Source organism: Pseudorasbora parva, chromosome 24 (assembly GCF_024679245.1).
Source record: "Pseudorasbora parva isolate DD20220531a chromosome 24, ASM2467924v1, whole genome shotgun sequence".
Classification (NCBI taxonomy): domain Eukaryota; kingdom Metazoa; phylum Chordata; class Actinopteri; order Cypriniformes; family Gobionidae; genus Pseudorasbora; species Pseudorasbora parva.
In genome coordinates, this window is record NC_090195.1 from 34,826,254 (window position 1) to 34,843,804 (window position 17,551).

General features: G+C 38.9%; 1 protein-coding gene across 4 annotated transcripts in view; it reads left to right on the forward strand.

Moving 5' to 3' along the window:
* Positions 1–9,308: 9,308 nt before the first annotated feature.
* Positions 9,309–17,551, forward strand: part of nrp1a (neuropilin 1a) — a 92,079-nt gene continuing 83,836 nt past the window's right edge. For 2 of the 4 annotated variants that reach the window (XM_067435500.1, XM_067435501.1), the window contains exons 1-2: positions 9,309–9,892; positions 11,690–11,864. In XM_067435500.1, coding sequence (XP_067291601.1) covers positions 9,826–9,892; positions 11,690–11,864 — 242 coding nt within the window. In that variant the 5' untranslated portion in view covers positions 9,309–9,825. The remainder of the gene's footprint in view (positions 9,893–11,689; positions 11,865–17,551) is intronic. The other 2 variants (XM_067435498.1, XM_067435499.1) reach the window with 2 other exon arrangements.

Consider the following 17,551-nt stretch of genomic DNA (forward strand, 5'->3'; position numbering starts at 1 on the left):
CAAAGTGATGCTTCATACTCCGAGTCGGACGGATTTGCAACAAAAACCCAGCCATCCCCTCAATCTGAGCCGATTCTGCTTCATCTCAGCACAATTCATCCGACATAACATCTCTCTCAGAGTCTTCTGTCAGGTGCACGTCTGCCGTTCTGATATTTATGAAGTTCTTTTGAGTTCGGGCTCTTGCATATGGATGTGCGACTGGAATATTTCATCCCGTCTGCCTCTTTTCATATGCGGAAAATGTCGACGAGTATGCTGAAATGCGCTGCAATGAAAGCAATCTCCATTTCATGTGAGGTTTTGACTTGGTGTGTCTGCAATCCAATTAAACGAAGGGTAAAGCTTCTGCTGTGTAATCCTCGGATGGATCCTTTGAGTGCTGATCATTCCTTTCAGGATGAATCATTTGATTAGGCATCAAAGTTTGCGTGATGACAAATTTGGGTCATTTGAGTCAGTCTTTGAGTAGCATTACCGCAGTGATACGTGCATCTCTTACATGCTGTGAGGAATCGTCTCATTACTGCAATACTATAGTAAAGCACTCTTCAGCGATGTAAAACCAAGCAAGTTCTGCTTTTCTCTCAGGACGCCCTGGTTTTGTGAGCACCGCTCTTCATCTTGATCTGTTGGTCCCAGCGGATCAATAGACTGTGGAAGTTGTTTTTACTAATCAAGGGATCTGGGTAGACTTTGCATCTACGCTAAGAGCAAAAAGCTGAAGGATGAAAGCGAACACCAGCCACTGTGTGGATTTTACTGAAAGTCTCGTTGAAGCACAGGGCCTTAAAATAGCTCTTGGAAGTTTGTGATATTAAATGAGTTTTGGGGATGTTTGCCTCACTCAGATCACACAGACACACACACAAACCTCTAACGAAAATGTAACTGGAATCGAGTAAAAAACTACACTTGCTAAATGACTTCTTATGTAGAGGACCCTTGAAGTTATATATGGAAATAAGTATTGGTTCACACCGATTACAAATCCTGAATTCAGCTTCTCCAAGCAGACCCATTGCCACGGGTGTATGACATGCACGCCCTGATTTTGCCGAGTTAGACACATTCATCATACAGTCAACCCAAAATGATTCAGACACAGATATAATGTGCAGGACACTATAGTTCATTTTGGTAAGTGAGGAGAGCAAAATAAAGTCAACTGTGACATATTATACCCACGAATTCTTCATACAGTGACTACCAGTAAAACTGAGAAACATTGAGCTAACTTCACTTGTCATAGTTCTTGTCACATACCATTACCATATTCTAAACTATAGCAAATAAACTGTGAGAAAATGTTTGAAGGTGTTGGAATAAATTTTAGTTTGATAGTATTTTGTTGGTCCTGGAACAGCATCCCTGTCTGAAAATGTAAAACATCATTTAGTCTGATTTATCAGCTGTGTCCCCACAAGGACTAGGACAAGATTTTCACTGCGAAAAAATAAATAAATAAAATGCTTTTCTTACTTAGTATTTTTGTCTTGTTTCTAATGCCAATTGGTTAAGCAAAAAAAATCTTGTTTTTGGTTTGAATTAAGATTATTTTGGCCAAAAATCAATTAATTTATAATGTGTAACTTGATTGTGTGTGTGTGTGTGTGTGTGTGTGTGTGTGTGTGTGTGTGTGTGTGTGTGTGTGTGTGTGTGTGTGCGTGTGTGTGTGTGTGTGTGTGTGTGTGTGTGTGTGTGTGTGTGTGTGTGTGTGTGTGTGTGTGTGTGTGTGTGTGTGTGTGTGTGTGCGCGTGTGCGCGTGTGTGTTCTGAGGCCAATAACTACCTCTAGCTAGCCAAGGTGTGAAATGTATCCAAATGTTGACTGTATTCTGGATTGACAATTGACATAAAAAGGTCATTGGTGAGAAAATTCACAAGTCAAAAAGTAAAACAACATAATATCTGGAGCCATTGCCTGTGGTAACTATAGTCAAATTTGCTTAAAATTGCTTTAAACAGTGTAAGAAGCATTCAGACTCTTTACACTCACCACTGTTTTATTGTAGAAGCGACTGTTGTTTTAAATAAAACACTGCATTTTATGAAATTATATTAGGAGAAGTTTGAACACGTGAGTTTTTCTGAAGCCTCCGAGGTCACACATGCATATTCAGCTCTGTCTGCCAGTCACTTATATTAGCTTTTATGGAGCTGTTTCATCCCAGATGTAAGTGAACATTACAGACTTCATGCGGTAAATGCTATTTTATTAGCAATCGTGGCCGAAAACCTCAAAAATAAACAAAGCCGGTCTTTCATGTGGCTCAGCCCTGGCAGAAGAGATATGAGAGTAATTCGGCACGCCCTCTCGTTTAGAGGCACGGCTAAAATTATCATGACTTATTAAGAGGTCCGATCAGAAAATTGGGTGGCTGTTTTATTGCAATGCCAACGTTTCCAAAACACAATTAATATGAAAAATGCTATATTAATAGCGATCAAAGGAATGCTTATTTTTTTCCTTTTGAGTGGTGTGAAATGAAAGAAAAGATGCATTAAGGGAACCCAAATGCTCTCAGACAAAAGGAATGTGTGCTTTTGTCCGAGGGCTAATTATTCCTCAGGAATGTATGAAAGATATCTCAGGACAGGAAGGAACAAATTTGTTAAATGGACTCTCCATTGTTCCCGCAGAACCACCACCATTTTAGATATGGCAGCCGCCGTCGCTGTGAAATGACTCAATCTCATTGTTACAGAGCCTTATTACCCCCCAGAGAATAGAGTCTAGTCAAATACAATTTGATAGAAAGGCTGCGTCGCTCTCCATCCGCAGAAGTGCCAGAGATTACTAATAGTGATTGGTCATAAACTGATGAGGTGCCTTTGTTTAAAGAAACGTATCATTACTAAAGTGTCCGATGCTTAAATTGAAGTGCTCTCCCAAATCTTATCAGAAAATGGACTAAATTGTATCTGGTGTATTTTCCCACTTAAAAGCATGTTGGGTTTCTGCAGGGAACACACTCACGGGATAGTCAATATGTCCCTGACACGATCACAATGAAGGTTGATTTGTTTATTACATCTGAGTTCCCTTCAGATTAGCATACGCTGAGCAGGGCATTTACACTTCCTTTCTGTAGAAACAACAAGAGGTCAGTGAACCGGACGAGTGTGGCCACATGTGATCTTTGTAATGGGTAACCAGTGAGGTCAACACATCTGCCAAACACACCGACTTAATTCATTTAGCTCTCAAAAACATGATAAGCTCTTTTCTGAAAGATTTACAGCAGTAAAACCTTGTGTGGCTTTAGTTGTGAAGTTGCTCGTTCTTGCCTCATTATTTGATACATTTGTATGCAAAACTGGAATAAAATCACTGTAAGGCTGCTGCCTTGAAGTTTTAGTACAATCAACTTGGTTGTTTAAGTCAGTTTGACATAAAGCAATAGTTCACCCATGCTTTCCTCACCCTTTACTCACATGACATTCTTCTTTAAGATGAAACACAATCTAGGTTATATTTAAAAATGCCCTGGCTGTTCCAAGCTTTATAATGAGAGTGAATGGCTGTTTCAGTTTTGAAGACAAAAAAATGCATCTGACATCATAAAAGTGCATCTATCCATCATAAAACGGCATCTATCCATCATAAAAGTGAATCTATCCATTATAAAAGTGAATCTATCCATTATAAAAGAGCATCTATTTATCAGAAAAGTGCATCTATCCATCATAAAAGAGCATCTATCCATCAGAAAAGTGCATCTATCCATCAGAAAAGAGCATCTATCCATCAGAAAAGTGCATCTATCCATCATAAAAGTGCATCTATCCATCATAAAAGTGAATCTATCCATCATAAAAGTGAATCTATCCATCATAAAAGTGCATCTATCCATCATAAAAGTGCATCTATCCATCAGAAAAGTGCATCTATCCATCATAAAAGAGCATCTATCCATCAGAAAAGAGCATCTATCCATCAGAAAAGAGCATCTATCCATCAGAAAAGTGCATCTATCCATCATAAAAGAGCATCTATCCATCAGAAAAGAGCATCTATTTATCAGAAAAGTGCATCTATCCATCATAAAAGAGCATCTATCCATCATAAAAGAGCATCTATCCATCAGAAAAGTGCATCTATCCATCAGAAAAGAGCATCTATCCATCAGAAAAGTGCATCTATCCATCATAAAAGTGAATCTATCCATCATAAAAGTGAATCTATCCATCATAAAAGTGCATCTATCCATCATAAAAGTGCATCTATCCATCAGAAAAGTGCATCTATCCATCATAAAAGAGCATCTATCCATCAGAAAAGAGCATCTATCCATCAGAAAAGAGCATCTATCCATCAGAAAAGTGCATCTATCCATCATAAAAGAGCATCTATCCATCAGAAAAGAGCATCTATCCATCATAAAAGTGAATCTATCCATCATAAAAGGGCATCTATCCATTATAAAAGTGAATCTATCCATCATAAAAGTGCATCTATCCATCAGAAAAGTGCATCTATCCATCATAAAAGAGCATCTATCCATCAGAAAAGAGCATCTATCCATCAGAAAAGAGCATCTATCCATCAGAAAAGAGCATCTATCCATCATAAAAGACCATCTATCCATCAGAAAAGAGCATCTATCCATCAGAAAAGAGCATCTATCCATCAGAAAAGTGCATCTATCCATCATAAAAGAGCATCTATCCATCAGAAAAGAGCATCTATCCATCAGAAAAGTGCATCTATCCATCATAAAAGGGCATCTATCCATCATAAAAGTGCATCAATCCATCATAAAAGTGCAACTGTCCATTATAAAAGTGAATCTATCCATCATAAAAGTGCATCTATCCATCATAAAAGTGAATCTATCCATCATAAAAGTGCATCTATCCATCATAAAAGTGCATCTATCCATCATAAAAGTGCATCTATCCATCATAAAAGTGCATCTGTCCATCATTAAAGTGCATCTATCCATCATAAAAGTGAATCTATCCATCATTAAAGTGCATCTATCCATCATAAAAGTGAATCTATCCATCATATAAGTGCATCTATCCATCATAAAAGTGCATCTATCCATCATAAAAGTGCATCTATCCATCATAAAAGTGCTCCTATCCATCATTAAAGTGCATCTGTCCATCATTTAAGTGCATCTATCCATCATTAAAGTGCATCTGTCCATCATTAAAGTGCTCCTATCCATCATTAAAGTGCATCTGTCCATCATTAAAGTGCATCTGTCCATCATTAAAGTGCATCTATCCATCATTAAAGTGCATCTGTCCATCATTAAAGTGCATCTGTCCATCATTAAAGTGCATCTATCCATCATTAAAGTGCATCTGTCCATCATTAAAGTGCATCTGTCCATCATTAAAGTGCATCTATCCATCATTAAAGTGCATCTGTCCATCATTAAAGTGCATCTGTCCATCATTAAAGTGCATCTGTCCATCATTAAAGTGCATCAATCCATTATAAAAGTGCTCCTATCCATCATTAAAGTGCATCTGTCCATCATTAAAGTGCATCTATCCATCATTAAAGTGCATCAATCCATTATAAAAGTGCTCCTATCCATCATTAAAGTGCATCTGTCCATCATTAAAGTGCATCTATCCATCATTAAAGTGCATCAATCCATTATAAAAGTGCTCCTATCCATCATTAAAGTGCATCTGTCCATCATTAAAGTGCATCTATCCATCATTAAAGTGCATCAATCCATTATAAAAGTGCTCCTATCCATCATAAAAGTGCATCTGTCCATCATTAAAGTGCATCTGTCCATCATTAAAGTGCATCTATCCATCATTAAAGTGCATCAATCCATTATAAAAGTGCTCCTATCCATCATTAAAGTGCATCTGTCCATCATTAAAGTGCATCTATCCATCATTAAAGTGCATCAATCCATTATAAAAGTGCTCCTATCCATCATAAAAGTGCATCTGTCCATCATAAAAGTGCATCTGTCCATCATTAAAGTGCATCTGTCCATCATTAAAGTGCATCTATCCATCATTAAAGTGCATCAATCCATTATAAAAGTGCTCCTATCCATCATTAAAGTGCATCTGTCCATCATTAAAGTGCATCAATCCATTATAAAAGTGCTCCTATCCATCATTAAAGTGCATCTATCCATCATAACAGTGCTCCTATCCATCATTAAAGTGCATCTATCCATCATAACAGTGCTCCTATCCATCATTAAAGTGCATCTATCCATCATATAACTGCTCCACAAGGCTCCAGGGGTTAATAAAAGCCTTCTGAAGTGAAGCACAAGCTTACTTGTGTAAGAAAAAGTTTCTCAAAGGGAACTCATATATTGGCTGAACTAACCCTTTAAATTGTGGGTTTAAATGGGTTTAAATTCTGAGTTTCTATTTATTAAACCAATCTCCATCATTTTACTAATTTTTAAGGCTACTTTTTTAAGTTAAAGTGAACACGTTTATTTCCAAAGGTGATTACTTCCTCATGAATTAAACATATTGAGGTTTTGTGACAGCATGTTTGAAACTTTTGTTAATGTGTCATTCTTTCACATAACGTTTTAGTGTAGTCCATTGGAACAACTTACGAAAAACAAAACATGCTATTAAGGATTTTTATATATATCATAATTATGATTTAGTATTTTTTTAACCATTTTTACCTTTTATCTCATAATTTGGACTTATGTCACAATGTCGATTTATTGTCATAATTATAATATACCAAGAGAATAGTATACGCTAACATGCACAATCTGTATCACTGAATGCAGTAAGTGTGAATTTTTATATTTTCAATTTTTACTGTAAATTTACTTAACATTTTCGTTATTTTGTTGTATTTTTGCAATTTTTTATGATTTTCTTTTAAATATGTCTATATGTATTTTATTTAAAAAAAATCTGTATTAGTTTGTTAGGCTATTTTAGTGCATCAAATTAAACTAAATAAAAATGAGAAATGTGTCCTTAGCAAATAACGGAAATGAAATGAATGTATTTTACATTATATTACTTTACTTTATTTTATGTATTTATTTATTTATTTACTTTAACTTATTTTTATTTTATGTTTAAAGGTTTTTTAGGATTTTAGTTATTTTAGTTATTTTATTTCAAGTTGTTGTTTTTGTTTTTAGCTATATGGCTGCTGTTCTTTTACACAATAAGTGTAAATGTGAATTTTAATATTTTCCATTTTATGTTGTAGTTTTAGTTAGCGCTGCTTTCCGACCATAGCCTTGCAGTGTTGAAGGTCTCAGCTTATGAATAGTAATTACATTACGTGACTGGACGCTCCAGAGCGGTTACCAAGCAACGTCAGCGCGGCCTAGTTAATATTCATGAGCTAAGCCCCTCCCCGTGGTAGTACAGCTGGTGTTGCGGACACAAAGCGCACAGTAGCGCGGCTCGAGCCTCTGTCCGTGTGTGTGTGTGTGTGTGTGTGTGTGTGTGTGTGTGTGTGTGTGTGTGTGTGTGTGTGTGTGTGTGTGTGTGTGTGTGTGTGTGTGTGTGTGTGTGTGTGTGTGTGTGTGTGTGTGTGTGTGTGTGTGTGGTCGCGCAACAAAGCGCCACATATTGCATGATGTATGAAAACTGAGCTTTACCTTGAAAATTTAAAATAGGCCTACAATTCAATGAATTATCATAGTATGCCATTTATTAGACTCGGGGAAAAAAGAAGTTTGAAATGACTTGTCAGTCAAAGTGACTTGTCAGAAAGTTTGAAGTTTGATCATCATCAAGATGAGTTAATTATGAAAAAAAGACCAGCAGAGATAGAAAACATTACATAGCCTAATTAAAAGTGTAACTCATAATACACAGTACAGCATGAACACTTGTGTCTGGAAATATCCAGACTGTGATTGCTGTACATGTTTCATAATTCACGATCGTGAGCTTCTAAAGGCGTCTAAGCTAACGTGAGATCAAACACACCCTCATACACACACACACACGTAACCTGAATTCACATCCTCAACATCACACATCTTTAGTATTGACCCTCCGATGATCAATGATGATCTGGGCGGATCAGACACGCGCTCGATCGGTCAAAATGAGAATGATGAAGGATATTGAGACGATTATTAATGTCTGCTACATCTGACTGTCTCCTGATCAGGGCAATCGGTCACAAAACCTGTTCGTCCCGCCTTAACTGGCCCGCGTACTTCTGCTGAACCCACCACACATGCTATAATCCATGCACAAAAATAAATTTTATATAAACTTGAAGCTTTATTTGAGATATGCAATTTATTGTGATTTAGACAAGAGAAATGTACATTCAACAAATGCGCTGTTTCTGTGGTGGATGCTGGAGGCGGCTTCACGGAGCAGCGCGTGGCGTTCTCGCGGAGCCCGAGGCGCGTTCTCGCGGAGTCCAGAACTTCTGGTCCCTTCAGAATGAAGCGCGCTTTCCGCCTTCTCCGCCTCTTTGAATGCTTGCATGAGATTTCAAAACGACACGAGCCTGAGATTCCTCGCGGTGTTGCGCAAAGCCAAATGAAGGATACCAGCGGAGCTGGGAAGGGCTGACTGTTATTTGGGGAGGGAGACGCGATCAGCTATTCACGGGGGACTGAGATAACGCGCTGGGCGATCGCGCTCTGTTCTGGATGTTAACGGGTTTGACAGCGTGTGCTGACTGTCTGTCTAAGCAGAAAGGATGCGGTTGAAGTGACACATGTTGTGTTTAGAATAAGGACACATGCAGTCGCGAAATCGATGCACGTTTGTGCGAGAAACTTATTTATCCATACTCCGGCGTAACGCGCGAAACCCCCACGCGCAATGCTCGTGTGTGTGTGTGTTTATGGACGAAACACGCGTTCACAGTCAGGTTGCAACAGATTTCAGTGTGATACACCTTTAAAGGAAACATGCAGATTGCCCCTATATGGACGCATTACTCCCATCATTCCAGTGATCAGGGTTGTGCAATACTGAACGAAGTTCGGCATTAAAATATAATAATATATGCTATTTGTGTACACATATGTAGAAAATGCACACTGGACATAATAATATATGCAATGCAAATAATATCATGTCTGAAATTTCATGTCACATTTCATGTCTGAAACGCTTTCCGCATAAATCAGCACAAAGTCGAACATGCATCTGCTTTTGTGCTTTTTTCATTTTGAACTAAAAGTGTCTATTGTTCGTTATTTATTCTGGTAATGTCCATCGTCGTGCCGCGCGAGAGCTGGACGGTGTCTGACAGAGAGCCAGGGGTCTCTGGGCTCTTTTATATGAGAGGTTGGGCTCCATATAGGTCGGGCTTTGCATATGTGTAATCAAACCAATGAGAATCCCCTGCGCGTCTGGCACACGGCAGAGCAACAAACTCTAGGAAGAGGAGACGCGTAATTTAGGGGGTGTATCCCTTGTTTAAGACGCTGTTATGGCAAAGCCAATCGCCAGATGTTTGTGTTCCTCACTCAGATTTTGAGACTAAGCAGAACGCCGGGTTACTACGCGGAGGCTGATTCGCGTATCCAAGCCGAAGTATCGCGCTCTCGCCCGCTTTACGCACAGGATTACGGCCGTTTGCTCGTCTGTTCCGCGGAACCGCAACGTTTTCTCTGTCATTCTTTAACAGGCTGAAGGAAATGGCAAAGGAGAGAAGAGCTCGCCTGGGAGAGCGCAGAGGAAACCAGAGCTGAATGGCAGGATGCAGGCGACCTGAAGACGCACGAAACCCCGCATTTCTACAGCTCGCAGCGCCTTCCGAACCACAGGAATTACCCCCATACGACCCTTTAAGGATTTTCCCTTTTCTTCATTTTTTCAAATTTGTATATCATTTTCACTCGCGGAACTCTAGGAATCGAGGATGCATTGTGGATTAGTGTTGCTCCTCTTTACGGGAATCTTTCTCATCGTCAGCGCGGTTAAAAATGGTAAGTGTCACCTGGAGCGGAGTTCGCGGGTGAAACTGGAGCGACTATCTGCGGGGATTAGATGCGGGGTGGCGGTCACCTGCTCTCACCTGCCGCGGTTTCTGGCGCGTTTCTCCCGCGCTCACCTTCAGGTTGTTTTGCTTTCGACTGTACAGTAAACGCGTATTGTGGTCAAAATATATCTCATAAATATCCATTACTAATACTGATATTTACAAAATCGTGACTATATTATTTTACTTGTATATTATTATTCTTTTCAATATAATTAATTACGATGAAAATGAAAAGAAAATGTATATTTATTACATTATGTTGAAAATTTGCATACATTTTATTAAGTAATAAGTTTAAGGTTTGAATATATAACACCGTTTTATACCGTTATGCTTTAACAAAAAAAAGTTATTATAAAGTGATTTTCTGTTCGTCTAATAACTTAAAAAGTTTTGTTGCACAGACCATAATCTCGGCTAAATTCGGAGAACTACTTTATAACATTGATACAAAATATTCCTGAAAACCTGACGCATAACTGACTAATATTACGAATTACAATTATGCGTAATAATAATTTTGGGTTACACTTTATTTTAAGGTGTCATTGTTACAGTGTAATTATATATTTAAGTAATATCAATTAACAACATGTACTCACTATAGGGTTAGGGTAGGTTTAAGATTTTTAGTAAGGGTTAGTTGCGTGTAATTACGCATAATTTAATGTTATTACTATGGTAAATACATATGTAACAAGGACAGTGTAAAATGAAGTGTTACTTTAGTTGTAGCCGTGCATACGTTTAGGTAAATATAGCTATAATATGATTTATGAACCTAAGTTGTTAGGGTATTATTGAGTAGGCCATTACTGTACGAAGTCCTGTATTTTCAGCACTATTTGCGCAATCATCGGCGTGCATCGCCAAACGAAACAGTCGCATCGATTCGTGCAATAAAGTCTAAAAGGATCCGAGCGACATTTCAAGAGTGCACATGGGTTGATAAGTCATGCAGAATGTACATCCATACATAAAAATAATGATTAAATATGAAAAACGATCGACGATTATAGGATGTTGACTCTGTAAGTAATATTTCTGTGAATTTATATTTCCATGCATTAAACTTTACTGGAGCTTATTTAAAATATCAAATTCACCCAGAGATGGTTCTTTAGACACGTTGAGTTGTTTTTGTATAACTACTCTTATTTTTTATGTTGGTAAATTCGACATTAAAGCCCTGTCATATTCATGTTGAATTAATAAGGGAGTGTTTATATGTAAACATCTCTGCTGAGCCATGTGGTGCTCCGAGAGTTTGCTGATGATCAGCTGAGTAGTCGAAAGAGCAAATAAATAAAATATGGAAGAGACAAAGGTCATGCTTCCCTCCCTCCCACATAATGACATTAAATGTAGGCGAGAATATCAAGCCTTTATTTAGTGCTTAGAAATAGGTCAGAAATGACTAGAGGAGATTTCACTGATTATTTGGAGAGAAACGGCATAGTCATTCTTATGGCAAATACAGTAGTGTTATTGTATTAGATGCTTTAAAATAAACCCCGTTGACTGTGGAATGTGGAAAGCGTTACTGAAACATAAGCCACTGTTAGCAGTGTATTTTCCTATTGCTGGTTTTTCATATCTTTAAGTGTGGATTATTGGTTAGTAAACCGAGAAGGTAAGGCATGATCTTTCAGATAAACGGCTGGTTAAAAACACATCATTATGTATTGTATGTTGGTATTTTCACCATGAATGATATTCTTTTTCTCTTCTGTTCTTTCAGACAAATGTGGGGACAATATCAGAATCACTAGTGCAAATTACCTGACTTCACCCGGTTATCCGGTGTCTTACTACCCGTCTCAGAAATGCATATGGGTGATTACAGCTCCAGGGCCAAACCAGAGGATTTTGATCAACTTCAACCCACACTTTGACCTGGAAGACAGAGAGTGCAAGTAAGTGCTCAGTGCTCAGTATTTGGTGTGGAAGTGCGCCACCTGCTGGAGATGTGGATTTGGTTTCTTTCAGTGCTGATTCCATTCAGAGAGCTCAGTTAAAGTCAACACTTGTATGCTTGTGTGTTGCAGTATCTTTTTACACAGTGTCTTGACAGTTTTGGTAGACTTAGGTTGTTTTAAATGTGCTTTATACACTCTCAGAAAAAAAGGTACAGTGCTGTCACTGGGGTGGTACCCTAAGGTACAAAAGGTACATCTTTGTACCTTACTCACCCCTAAATGGTACATATCAGTGCTTTAAGAGTGTGTGTTAGTACCTTAATGGTACATATCAGTACTTTAAGAGTGTGTGTTAGTACCTTAATGCTACATATCAGTACTTTAAGAGTGTGTATTAATACCTTAAAGGTACATATCAGTACTTAAAGAGTGTGTGTTAGTACCTTAATGGTACATATCAGTACTTTAAGAGTGTGTGTTAGTACCTTAAAGGTACATATCAGTACTTTAAGAGTGTGTGTTAGTACCTTAAAGGTACATATCAGTACTTTAAGAGTGTGTGTTAGTACCTTAAAGATACATATCAGTACTTTAAGAGTGTGTGTTAGTACCTTAATGGTACATATCAGTACTTTAAGAGTGTGTATTAATACCTTAAAGGTACATATCAGTACTTAAAGAGTGTGTGTTAGTACCTTAATGGTACATATCAGTACTTTAAGAGTGTGTGTTAGTACCTTAAAGGTACATATCAGTACTTTAAGAGTGTGTGTTAGTACCTTAATGGTACATATCAGTGCTTTAAGAGTGTGTGTTAGTACCTTAATGGTACATATCAGTACTTTAAGAGTGTGTGTTAGTACCTTAATGCTACATATCAGTACTTTAAGAGTGTGTATTAATACCTTAAAGGTACATATCAGTACTTAAAGAGTGTGTGTTAGTACCTTAATGGTACATATCAGTACTTTAAGAGTGTGTGTTAGTACCTTAAAGGTACATATCAGTACTTTAAGAGTGTGTGTTAGTACCTTAAAGGTACATATCAGTACTTTAAGAGTGTGTGTTAGTACCTTAAAGATACATATCAGTACTTTAAGAGTGTGTGTTAGTACCTTAATGGTACATATCAGTACTTTAAGAGTGTGTGTTAGTACCTTAAAGGTACATATCAGTACCTTTTTGGTTTTCTACCTTAGGGTACCGCTTCAGTGACAGCAATGTACCTTTTTTTTCTGACAGTGTAAATAAACATTGTATTGTATTTTGCCCTGCCCAAAGGTAAAAAGCTATCCCCATTCAACAGTTCACATGTGGTTTGGTCGGTGCAGCTTGTTTCCACCGTCTTCTCTCGCTCGTTCTCCTTCTCTTTCTTTTTCTCGTTCCGTCTGTTTCCTTTGTTTGTGCTGGCGGGTCTGAGGCACGTCATTGTGCTGTCAGAGAGTGGCCGACTCTGTTACTGTATCCCCTCCACCCAGATAGTCTTCCGCCTGGAGTCCTTTGTTTTCACTGAATGCCTCGTATTAATGGCACCGTTTATCAGGATCTTTACCTTTTTATGGCTCTGTAAACCTACAGAGATTTACAGCCCCAGATGACCCCGCACTGTCTGCTCATAGGGGGTCCGTCTCTTCTGAGAGTTCAGGTTTCGCTGCCCAGAAACGAGCAGACCCCCTGCCAGCCACACACACACACACACACACACACACACACACACACACACACACACACACACACACACACACACACACACACACACACACACACACACACACACACACACACACACACACACAATCTCCAACCAGGGGATACTTAGAGGGAATGGAGTGTGGATACACACATGGTGAGAACATAATGAGCCCACCTAATGAAATTATCCAGCAATGGTTTGTCTGTGTACGGACAAGTCAAGTTAAAGAATTGCAAGTTTAGCTCCCGAGGCAGTCAGTGGATATAAATGAGTTAAACGTGAGCTCTTTAAAGCGTGCTGGATTATGAAGTACTTCGAAAAAGACGTTATAATCAAAATTTTGGATTATGGATTCCTTCCGACTTGCACACAAACTGGATACTAGTCTTAGACGGACTGTCTGATGCATATGGCACACTTATCTGGAAACACTTTAGGGGTTTAGAAGTCGTCATCCGATTGGTTGAATTCTACAGGATGTCCGCGAGATGTGTGTGTTGCGTTCTTTAACGGTCCGCCTGGAAACAAATGATGCCAAACTCCCTCGTGGAAAACTTGCACAACGTTCTTGAATTAATCCTTAATCGGTCTGTCATTGTAGGGATATCAACTTTACATTTCCATGCCCCTAAACATGACACGGATCAAAACGAACTGTGATTGTTTGCGTTATATGTCAGTCAAACGTCCTCTTAGATGGTCCTTCAATGAAAGCTGCGATGGACCCACCGTCAGTCAGAAGGTCTGGCTACGAGAGACTAACTGGATAGCTTTAATTTTCTCATTTTGTCCATGATTCAATAGCGCTTTATTCCAAAAGTCTTCAAAATCTATCAAAATCTAACTTTCTCCACCTCTAAAACTAATCATCATCAATGCCAGTTATTTTTAGCCCCTCCCATCAAATCATCTGGATTGCAAATGTCATTTTTTTCTAAATTCGAGTGACTTCAACTTTATTTAGGATTACGAAGTCATTCGGAAAAGACGTTATAATCCAAATGTAGGATTATGGAGTCCTTCTGACTTCACGAAAACTGGAAACTAGCTTCATTTTTGCCTTCGTGTCCATGACTGAATAGTGCTTTATTCCAAAAGTCTTCGAAATCAATCAAAATATAACTTGCTCCGCCTCTAAAACAAATTCCTTTTTGACTGACATCATCAATGCCAGCTATCTTTAGCCCCGCCCATCCAATCGCCTGGATTGCGAAGCCATTCGAGTGGCTTCAACCTTATTTAAGATTATGAAGTTTTCCCGAAAAGACGTTAGAATCAAAATGTAGGATTATGGAGTCCTTCTGTCTTTACACAAATTGGATACTAGCGTCATTTTTCTCAATTTGTACATGATTCGATAGTGCTTTATTCCAAAAGTATCAAAATATAACTTGCTCCGCCTCTTAAACGAATCCTCATCAATGCCAGTTATTTTTAGCCCCTTCCATCAAATCGTCTGGATTGCAAATCCCATTTTTAAAAAGAAAAAAATTCAAATGTGGCTTCACCCGTTACTTAAAAATGCTCTTTGTAGCATTTGCCAAATGTCCATGCTTGGTTTTGCATTATGTCTTTGCCTGTGGTTCGCGGTTCATAAAATAGCAGAATAGTTATGTTAAGTGCTAACTTGAAGACACACTCATGCCCTCGTGCTGTGTTTTCTGCGGGATTTCTGCTCCAGGGCTTTAACCTTATCCTAAAACGTGCTGCGGTTATATTTCCCCTCCGAGGCAACATATGCCGCTCACTGGGGTTCAGTACCAGTCTGTAATCTTTCCACTTCAATCTATCATTTTAAATAGTGGAGAACGGCCATTCAAAGTTGTTTAGTAATTTCGGTTGTGTGATTGGCTGAAAGTTATGAGCGACACCCCCCGCCACCCCAATCTCTAATTCAATTCTGAGAGCAGATAGACATCTGTTTGGTGGATCTGGTTTCTGTAGATTAGGGGGTGTTTTCTTGACTCCCAGATTCAGCTGGACACACATTAAGGGACTCTTGCATAATGGAAACTGTTGATGGCCGAAATGGCTTCTTTATCAGATGGACTGCCGAGCGAGGGAAGCTACAACACACGCTTCAATGCGCCGCTCGCAATCTAATTAGCAACAAATGGAACGCACATGCTCAGCATAACATGTCCGTTATCAACAAAGCAAACAAGAAATGCTTCATGTCCACTTGTGAAAAAAACAGCTGCCGGATCAGAGTCGACACTGGGTGAGGATGAGGATGAGGATGTCAGGCTTTTTGTGATTGGAGCAAATGTATAGATGAAGACAGAATTTATTTGATCATATATATATACAGTCAAACTAAAACACCTTATCACATTATCACAGTTGATTCGCTACAGTTTAGAAAATGGTAATAATATATGACTCAGAGTTAAACTGTGTCAGAACAAACTCATCTCTATAATGTCAGATAACTTTGATAGAAAGGGATGTAACGGATTACAAAAAAAAAAAAATAAAGAACACAATTAGATAATACCAAGTTAGCCAAACCAATGACCAAGCAATGCTTCATTTAGTTTAGTCTGTGGTGTCAAAGGTCACTTTAGCAATTAAAGAACAAACGCTTCAGCAAAACATGCTCAGCTCAAAGTATCGGAATAATTTTGATCCCTAATCAGTTTTACTGGAAGTCACTGTGTGAAGAATTGTTGGGTATAATATGTCACAGTGGACTTTATTTTGCTCTCCTCACTTACAGAAATGGACTATAGTGTCCTGCACACACTAGTTTGGTTTGTGTTACTAAAATTATATATGTAATATTGTATTTCTTTTTTCATAAAATGACCAATTCTACTGCAAAAAAAGGATGACAGCATTGCTGAATATGTCACACTGGTGTGTTTAGTGTTATTAAAGCAGATGGACTTCAGTGAGGTCACTGTGTGCGTGTGTGTGTGTGTGTGTGTGTGTGTGTGTGTGTGTGTGTGTGTGTGTGTGTGTGTGTGTGTGTGTGTGTGTGTGTGTGTGTGTGTGTGTGTGTGTGTGTGTGTGTGTACTGTGTTGTGTCAGAGGCCGCCCTCTGCAGATAACACATTCCTCTGACAGCACTATGAATCATTGATGCGGACCAATCCGCTGACCAAACTAAAAACTGGAAACATTTCCTCCCAATTGTTAGATTCCTGTCTTGAGGCGGTGAAGGGGATGTGTTGGATGGGGAGATTGTTGAAACGTGGCAAAGGACAGAGTGTAGCTTTGCTCTCGAAAGCGGCACTATTCTTTGTACTTAGTCAGAGAATGGACAACAATGGCCAGTCGGTTCAGATTTGTGCATGTGTGCGCACTTGTGAAGTCAAGATGGCATTCAGAGAATGCTTGCTCAAGAATGGTCCCAAAGGAGGTCACTAAAAGGCCTGACTTAAGCCTGAAAGCACAGCTTTACAGTGACCAACCTTCAGCGCCGCCCTGCTGGGTCAGCCCGCAAAGTGCCACATGTCCTGCAGAGAAAGCAAATACACTCCGGGCTCGCCAAACAAACCACACATCCTGTATCTGTGTTGCTCGGAGACTTGGACAAAGCTGATTAGTCATGGAGACTCTAACAGTGATGCCTTTGATTTAGTTATGGGTTTCTTCATGGAGATGTTTTAGGTTTAATTCACATAGATGCCAGTCAGTTGCTCGGATGTCCTGCTGTTGATGTGAAACAAAGTCGTGGCTGAGAAGAGAAAGGGTGAAACAGTAGATCTCACTGGGGTTTAAAGGGTTAGTTCACCCAAAAAATTTAAATTTTCTCAGACTTACCCTAATGTCATTCGACGCCCGTAAGACCTCCGTTCATCTTCACACACAGATGAAGATATTAGTGTTGAAATCCGATGGCTCAGAAAGGCCTTCATTGACACCAATGTCATTTCCTCTCTCAAGACCCATAAAGGCACTAAAGACGTCGTTACAAAGCCCATCTCACTACAGCGGCTCTACAATCATTTTATGAAGCGATGAGAAGAGTTTTTGTGCGCAAAAA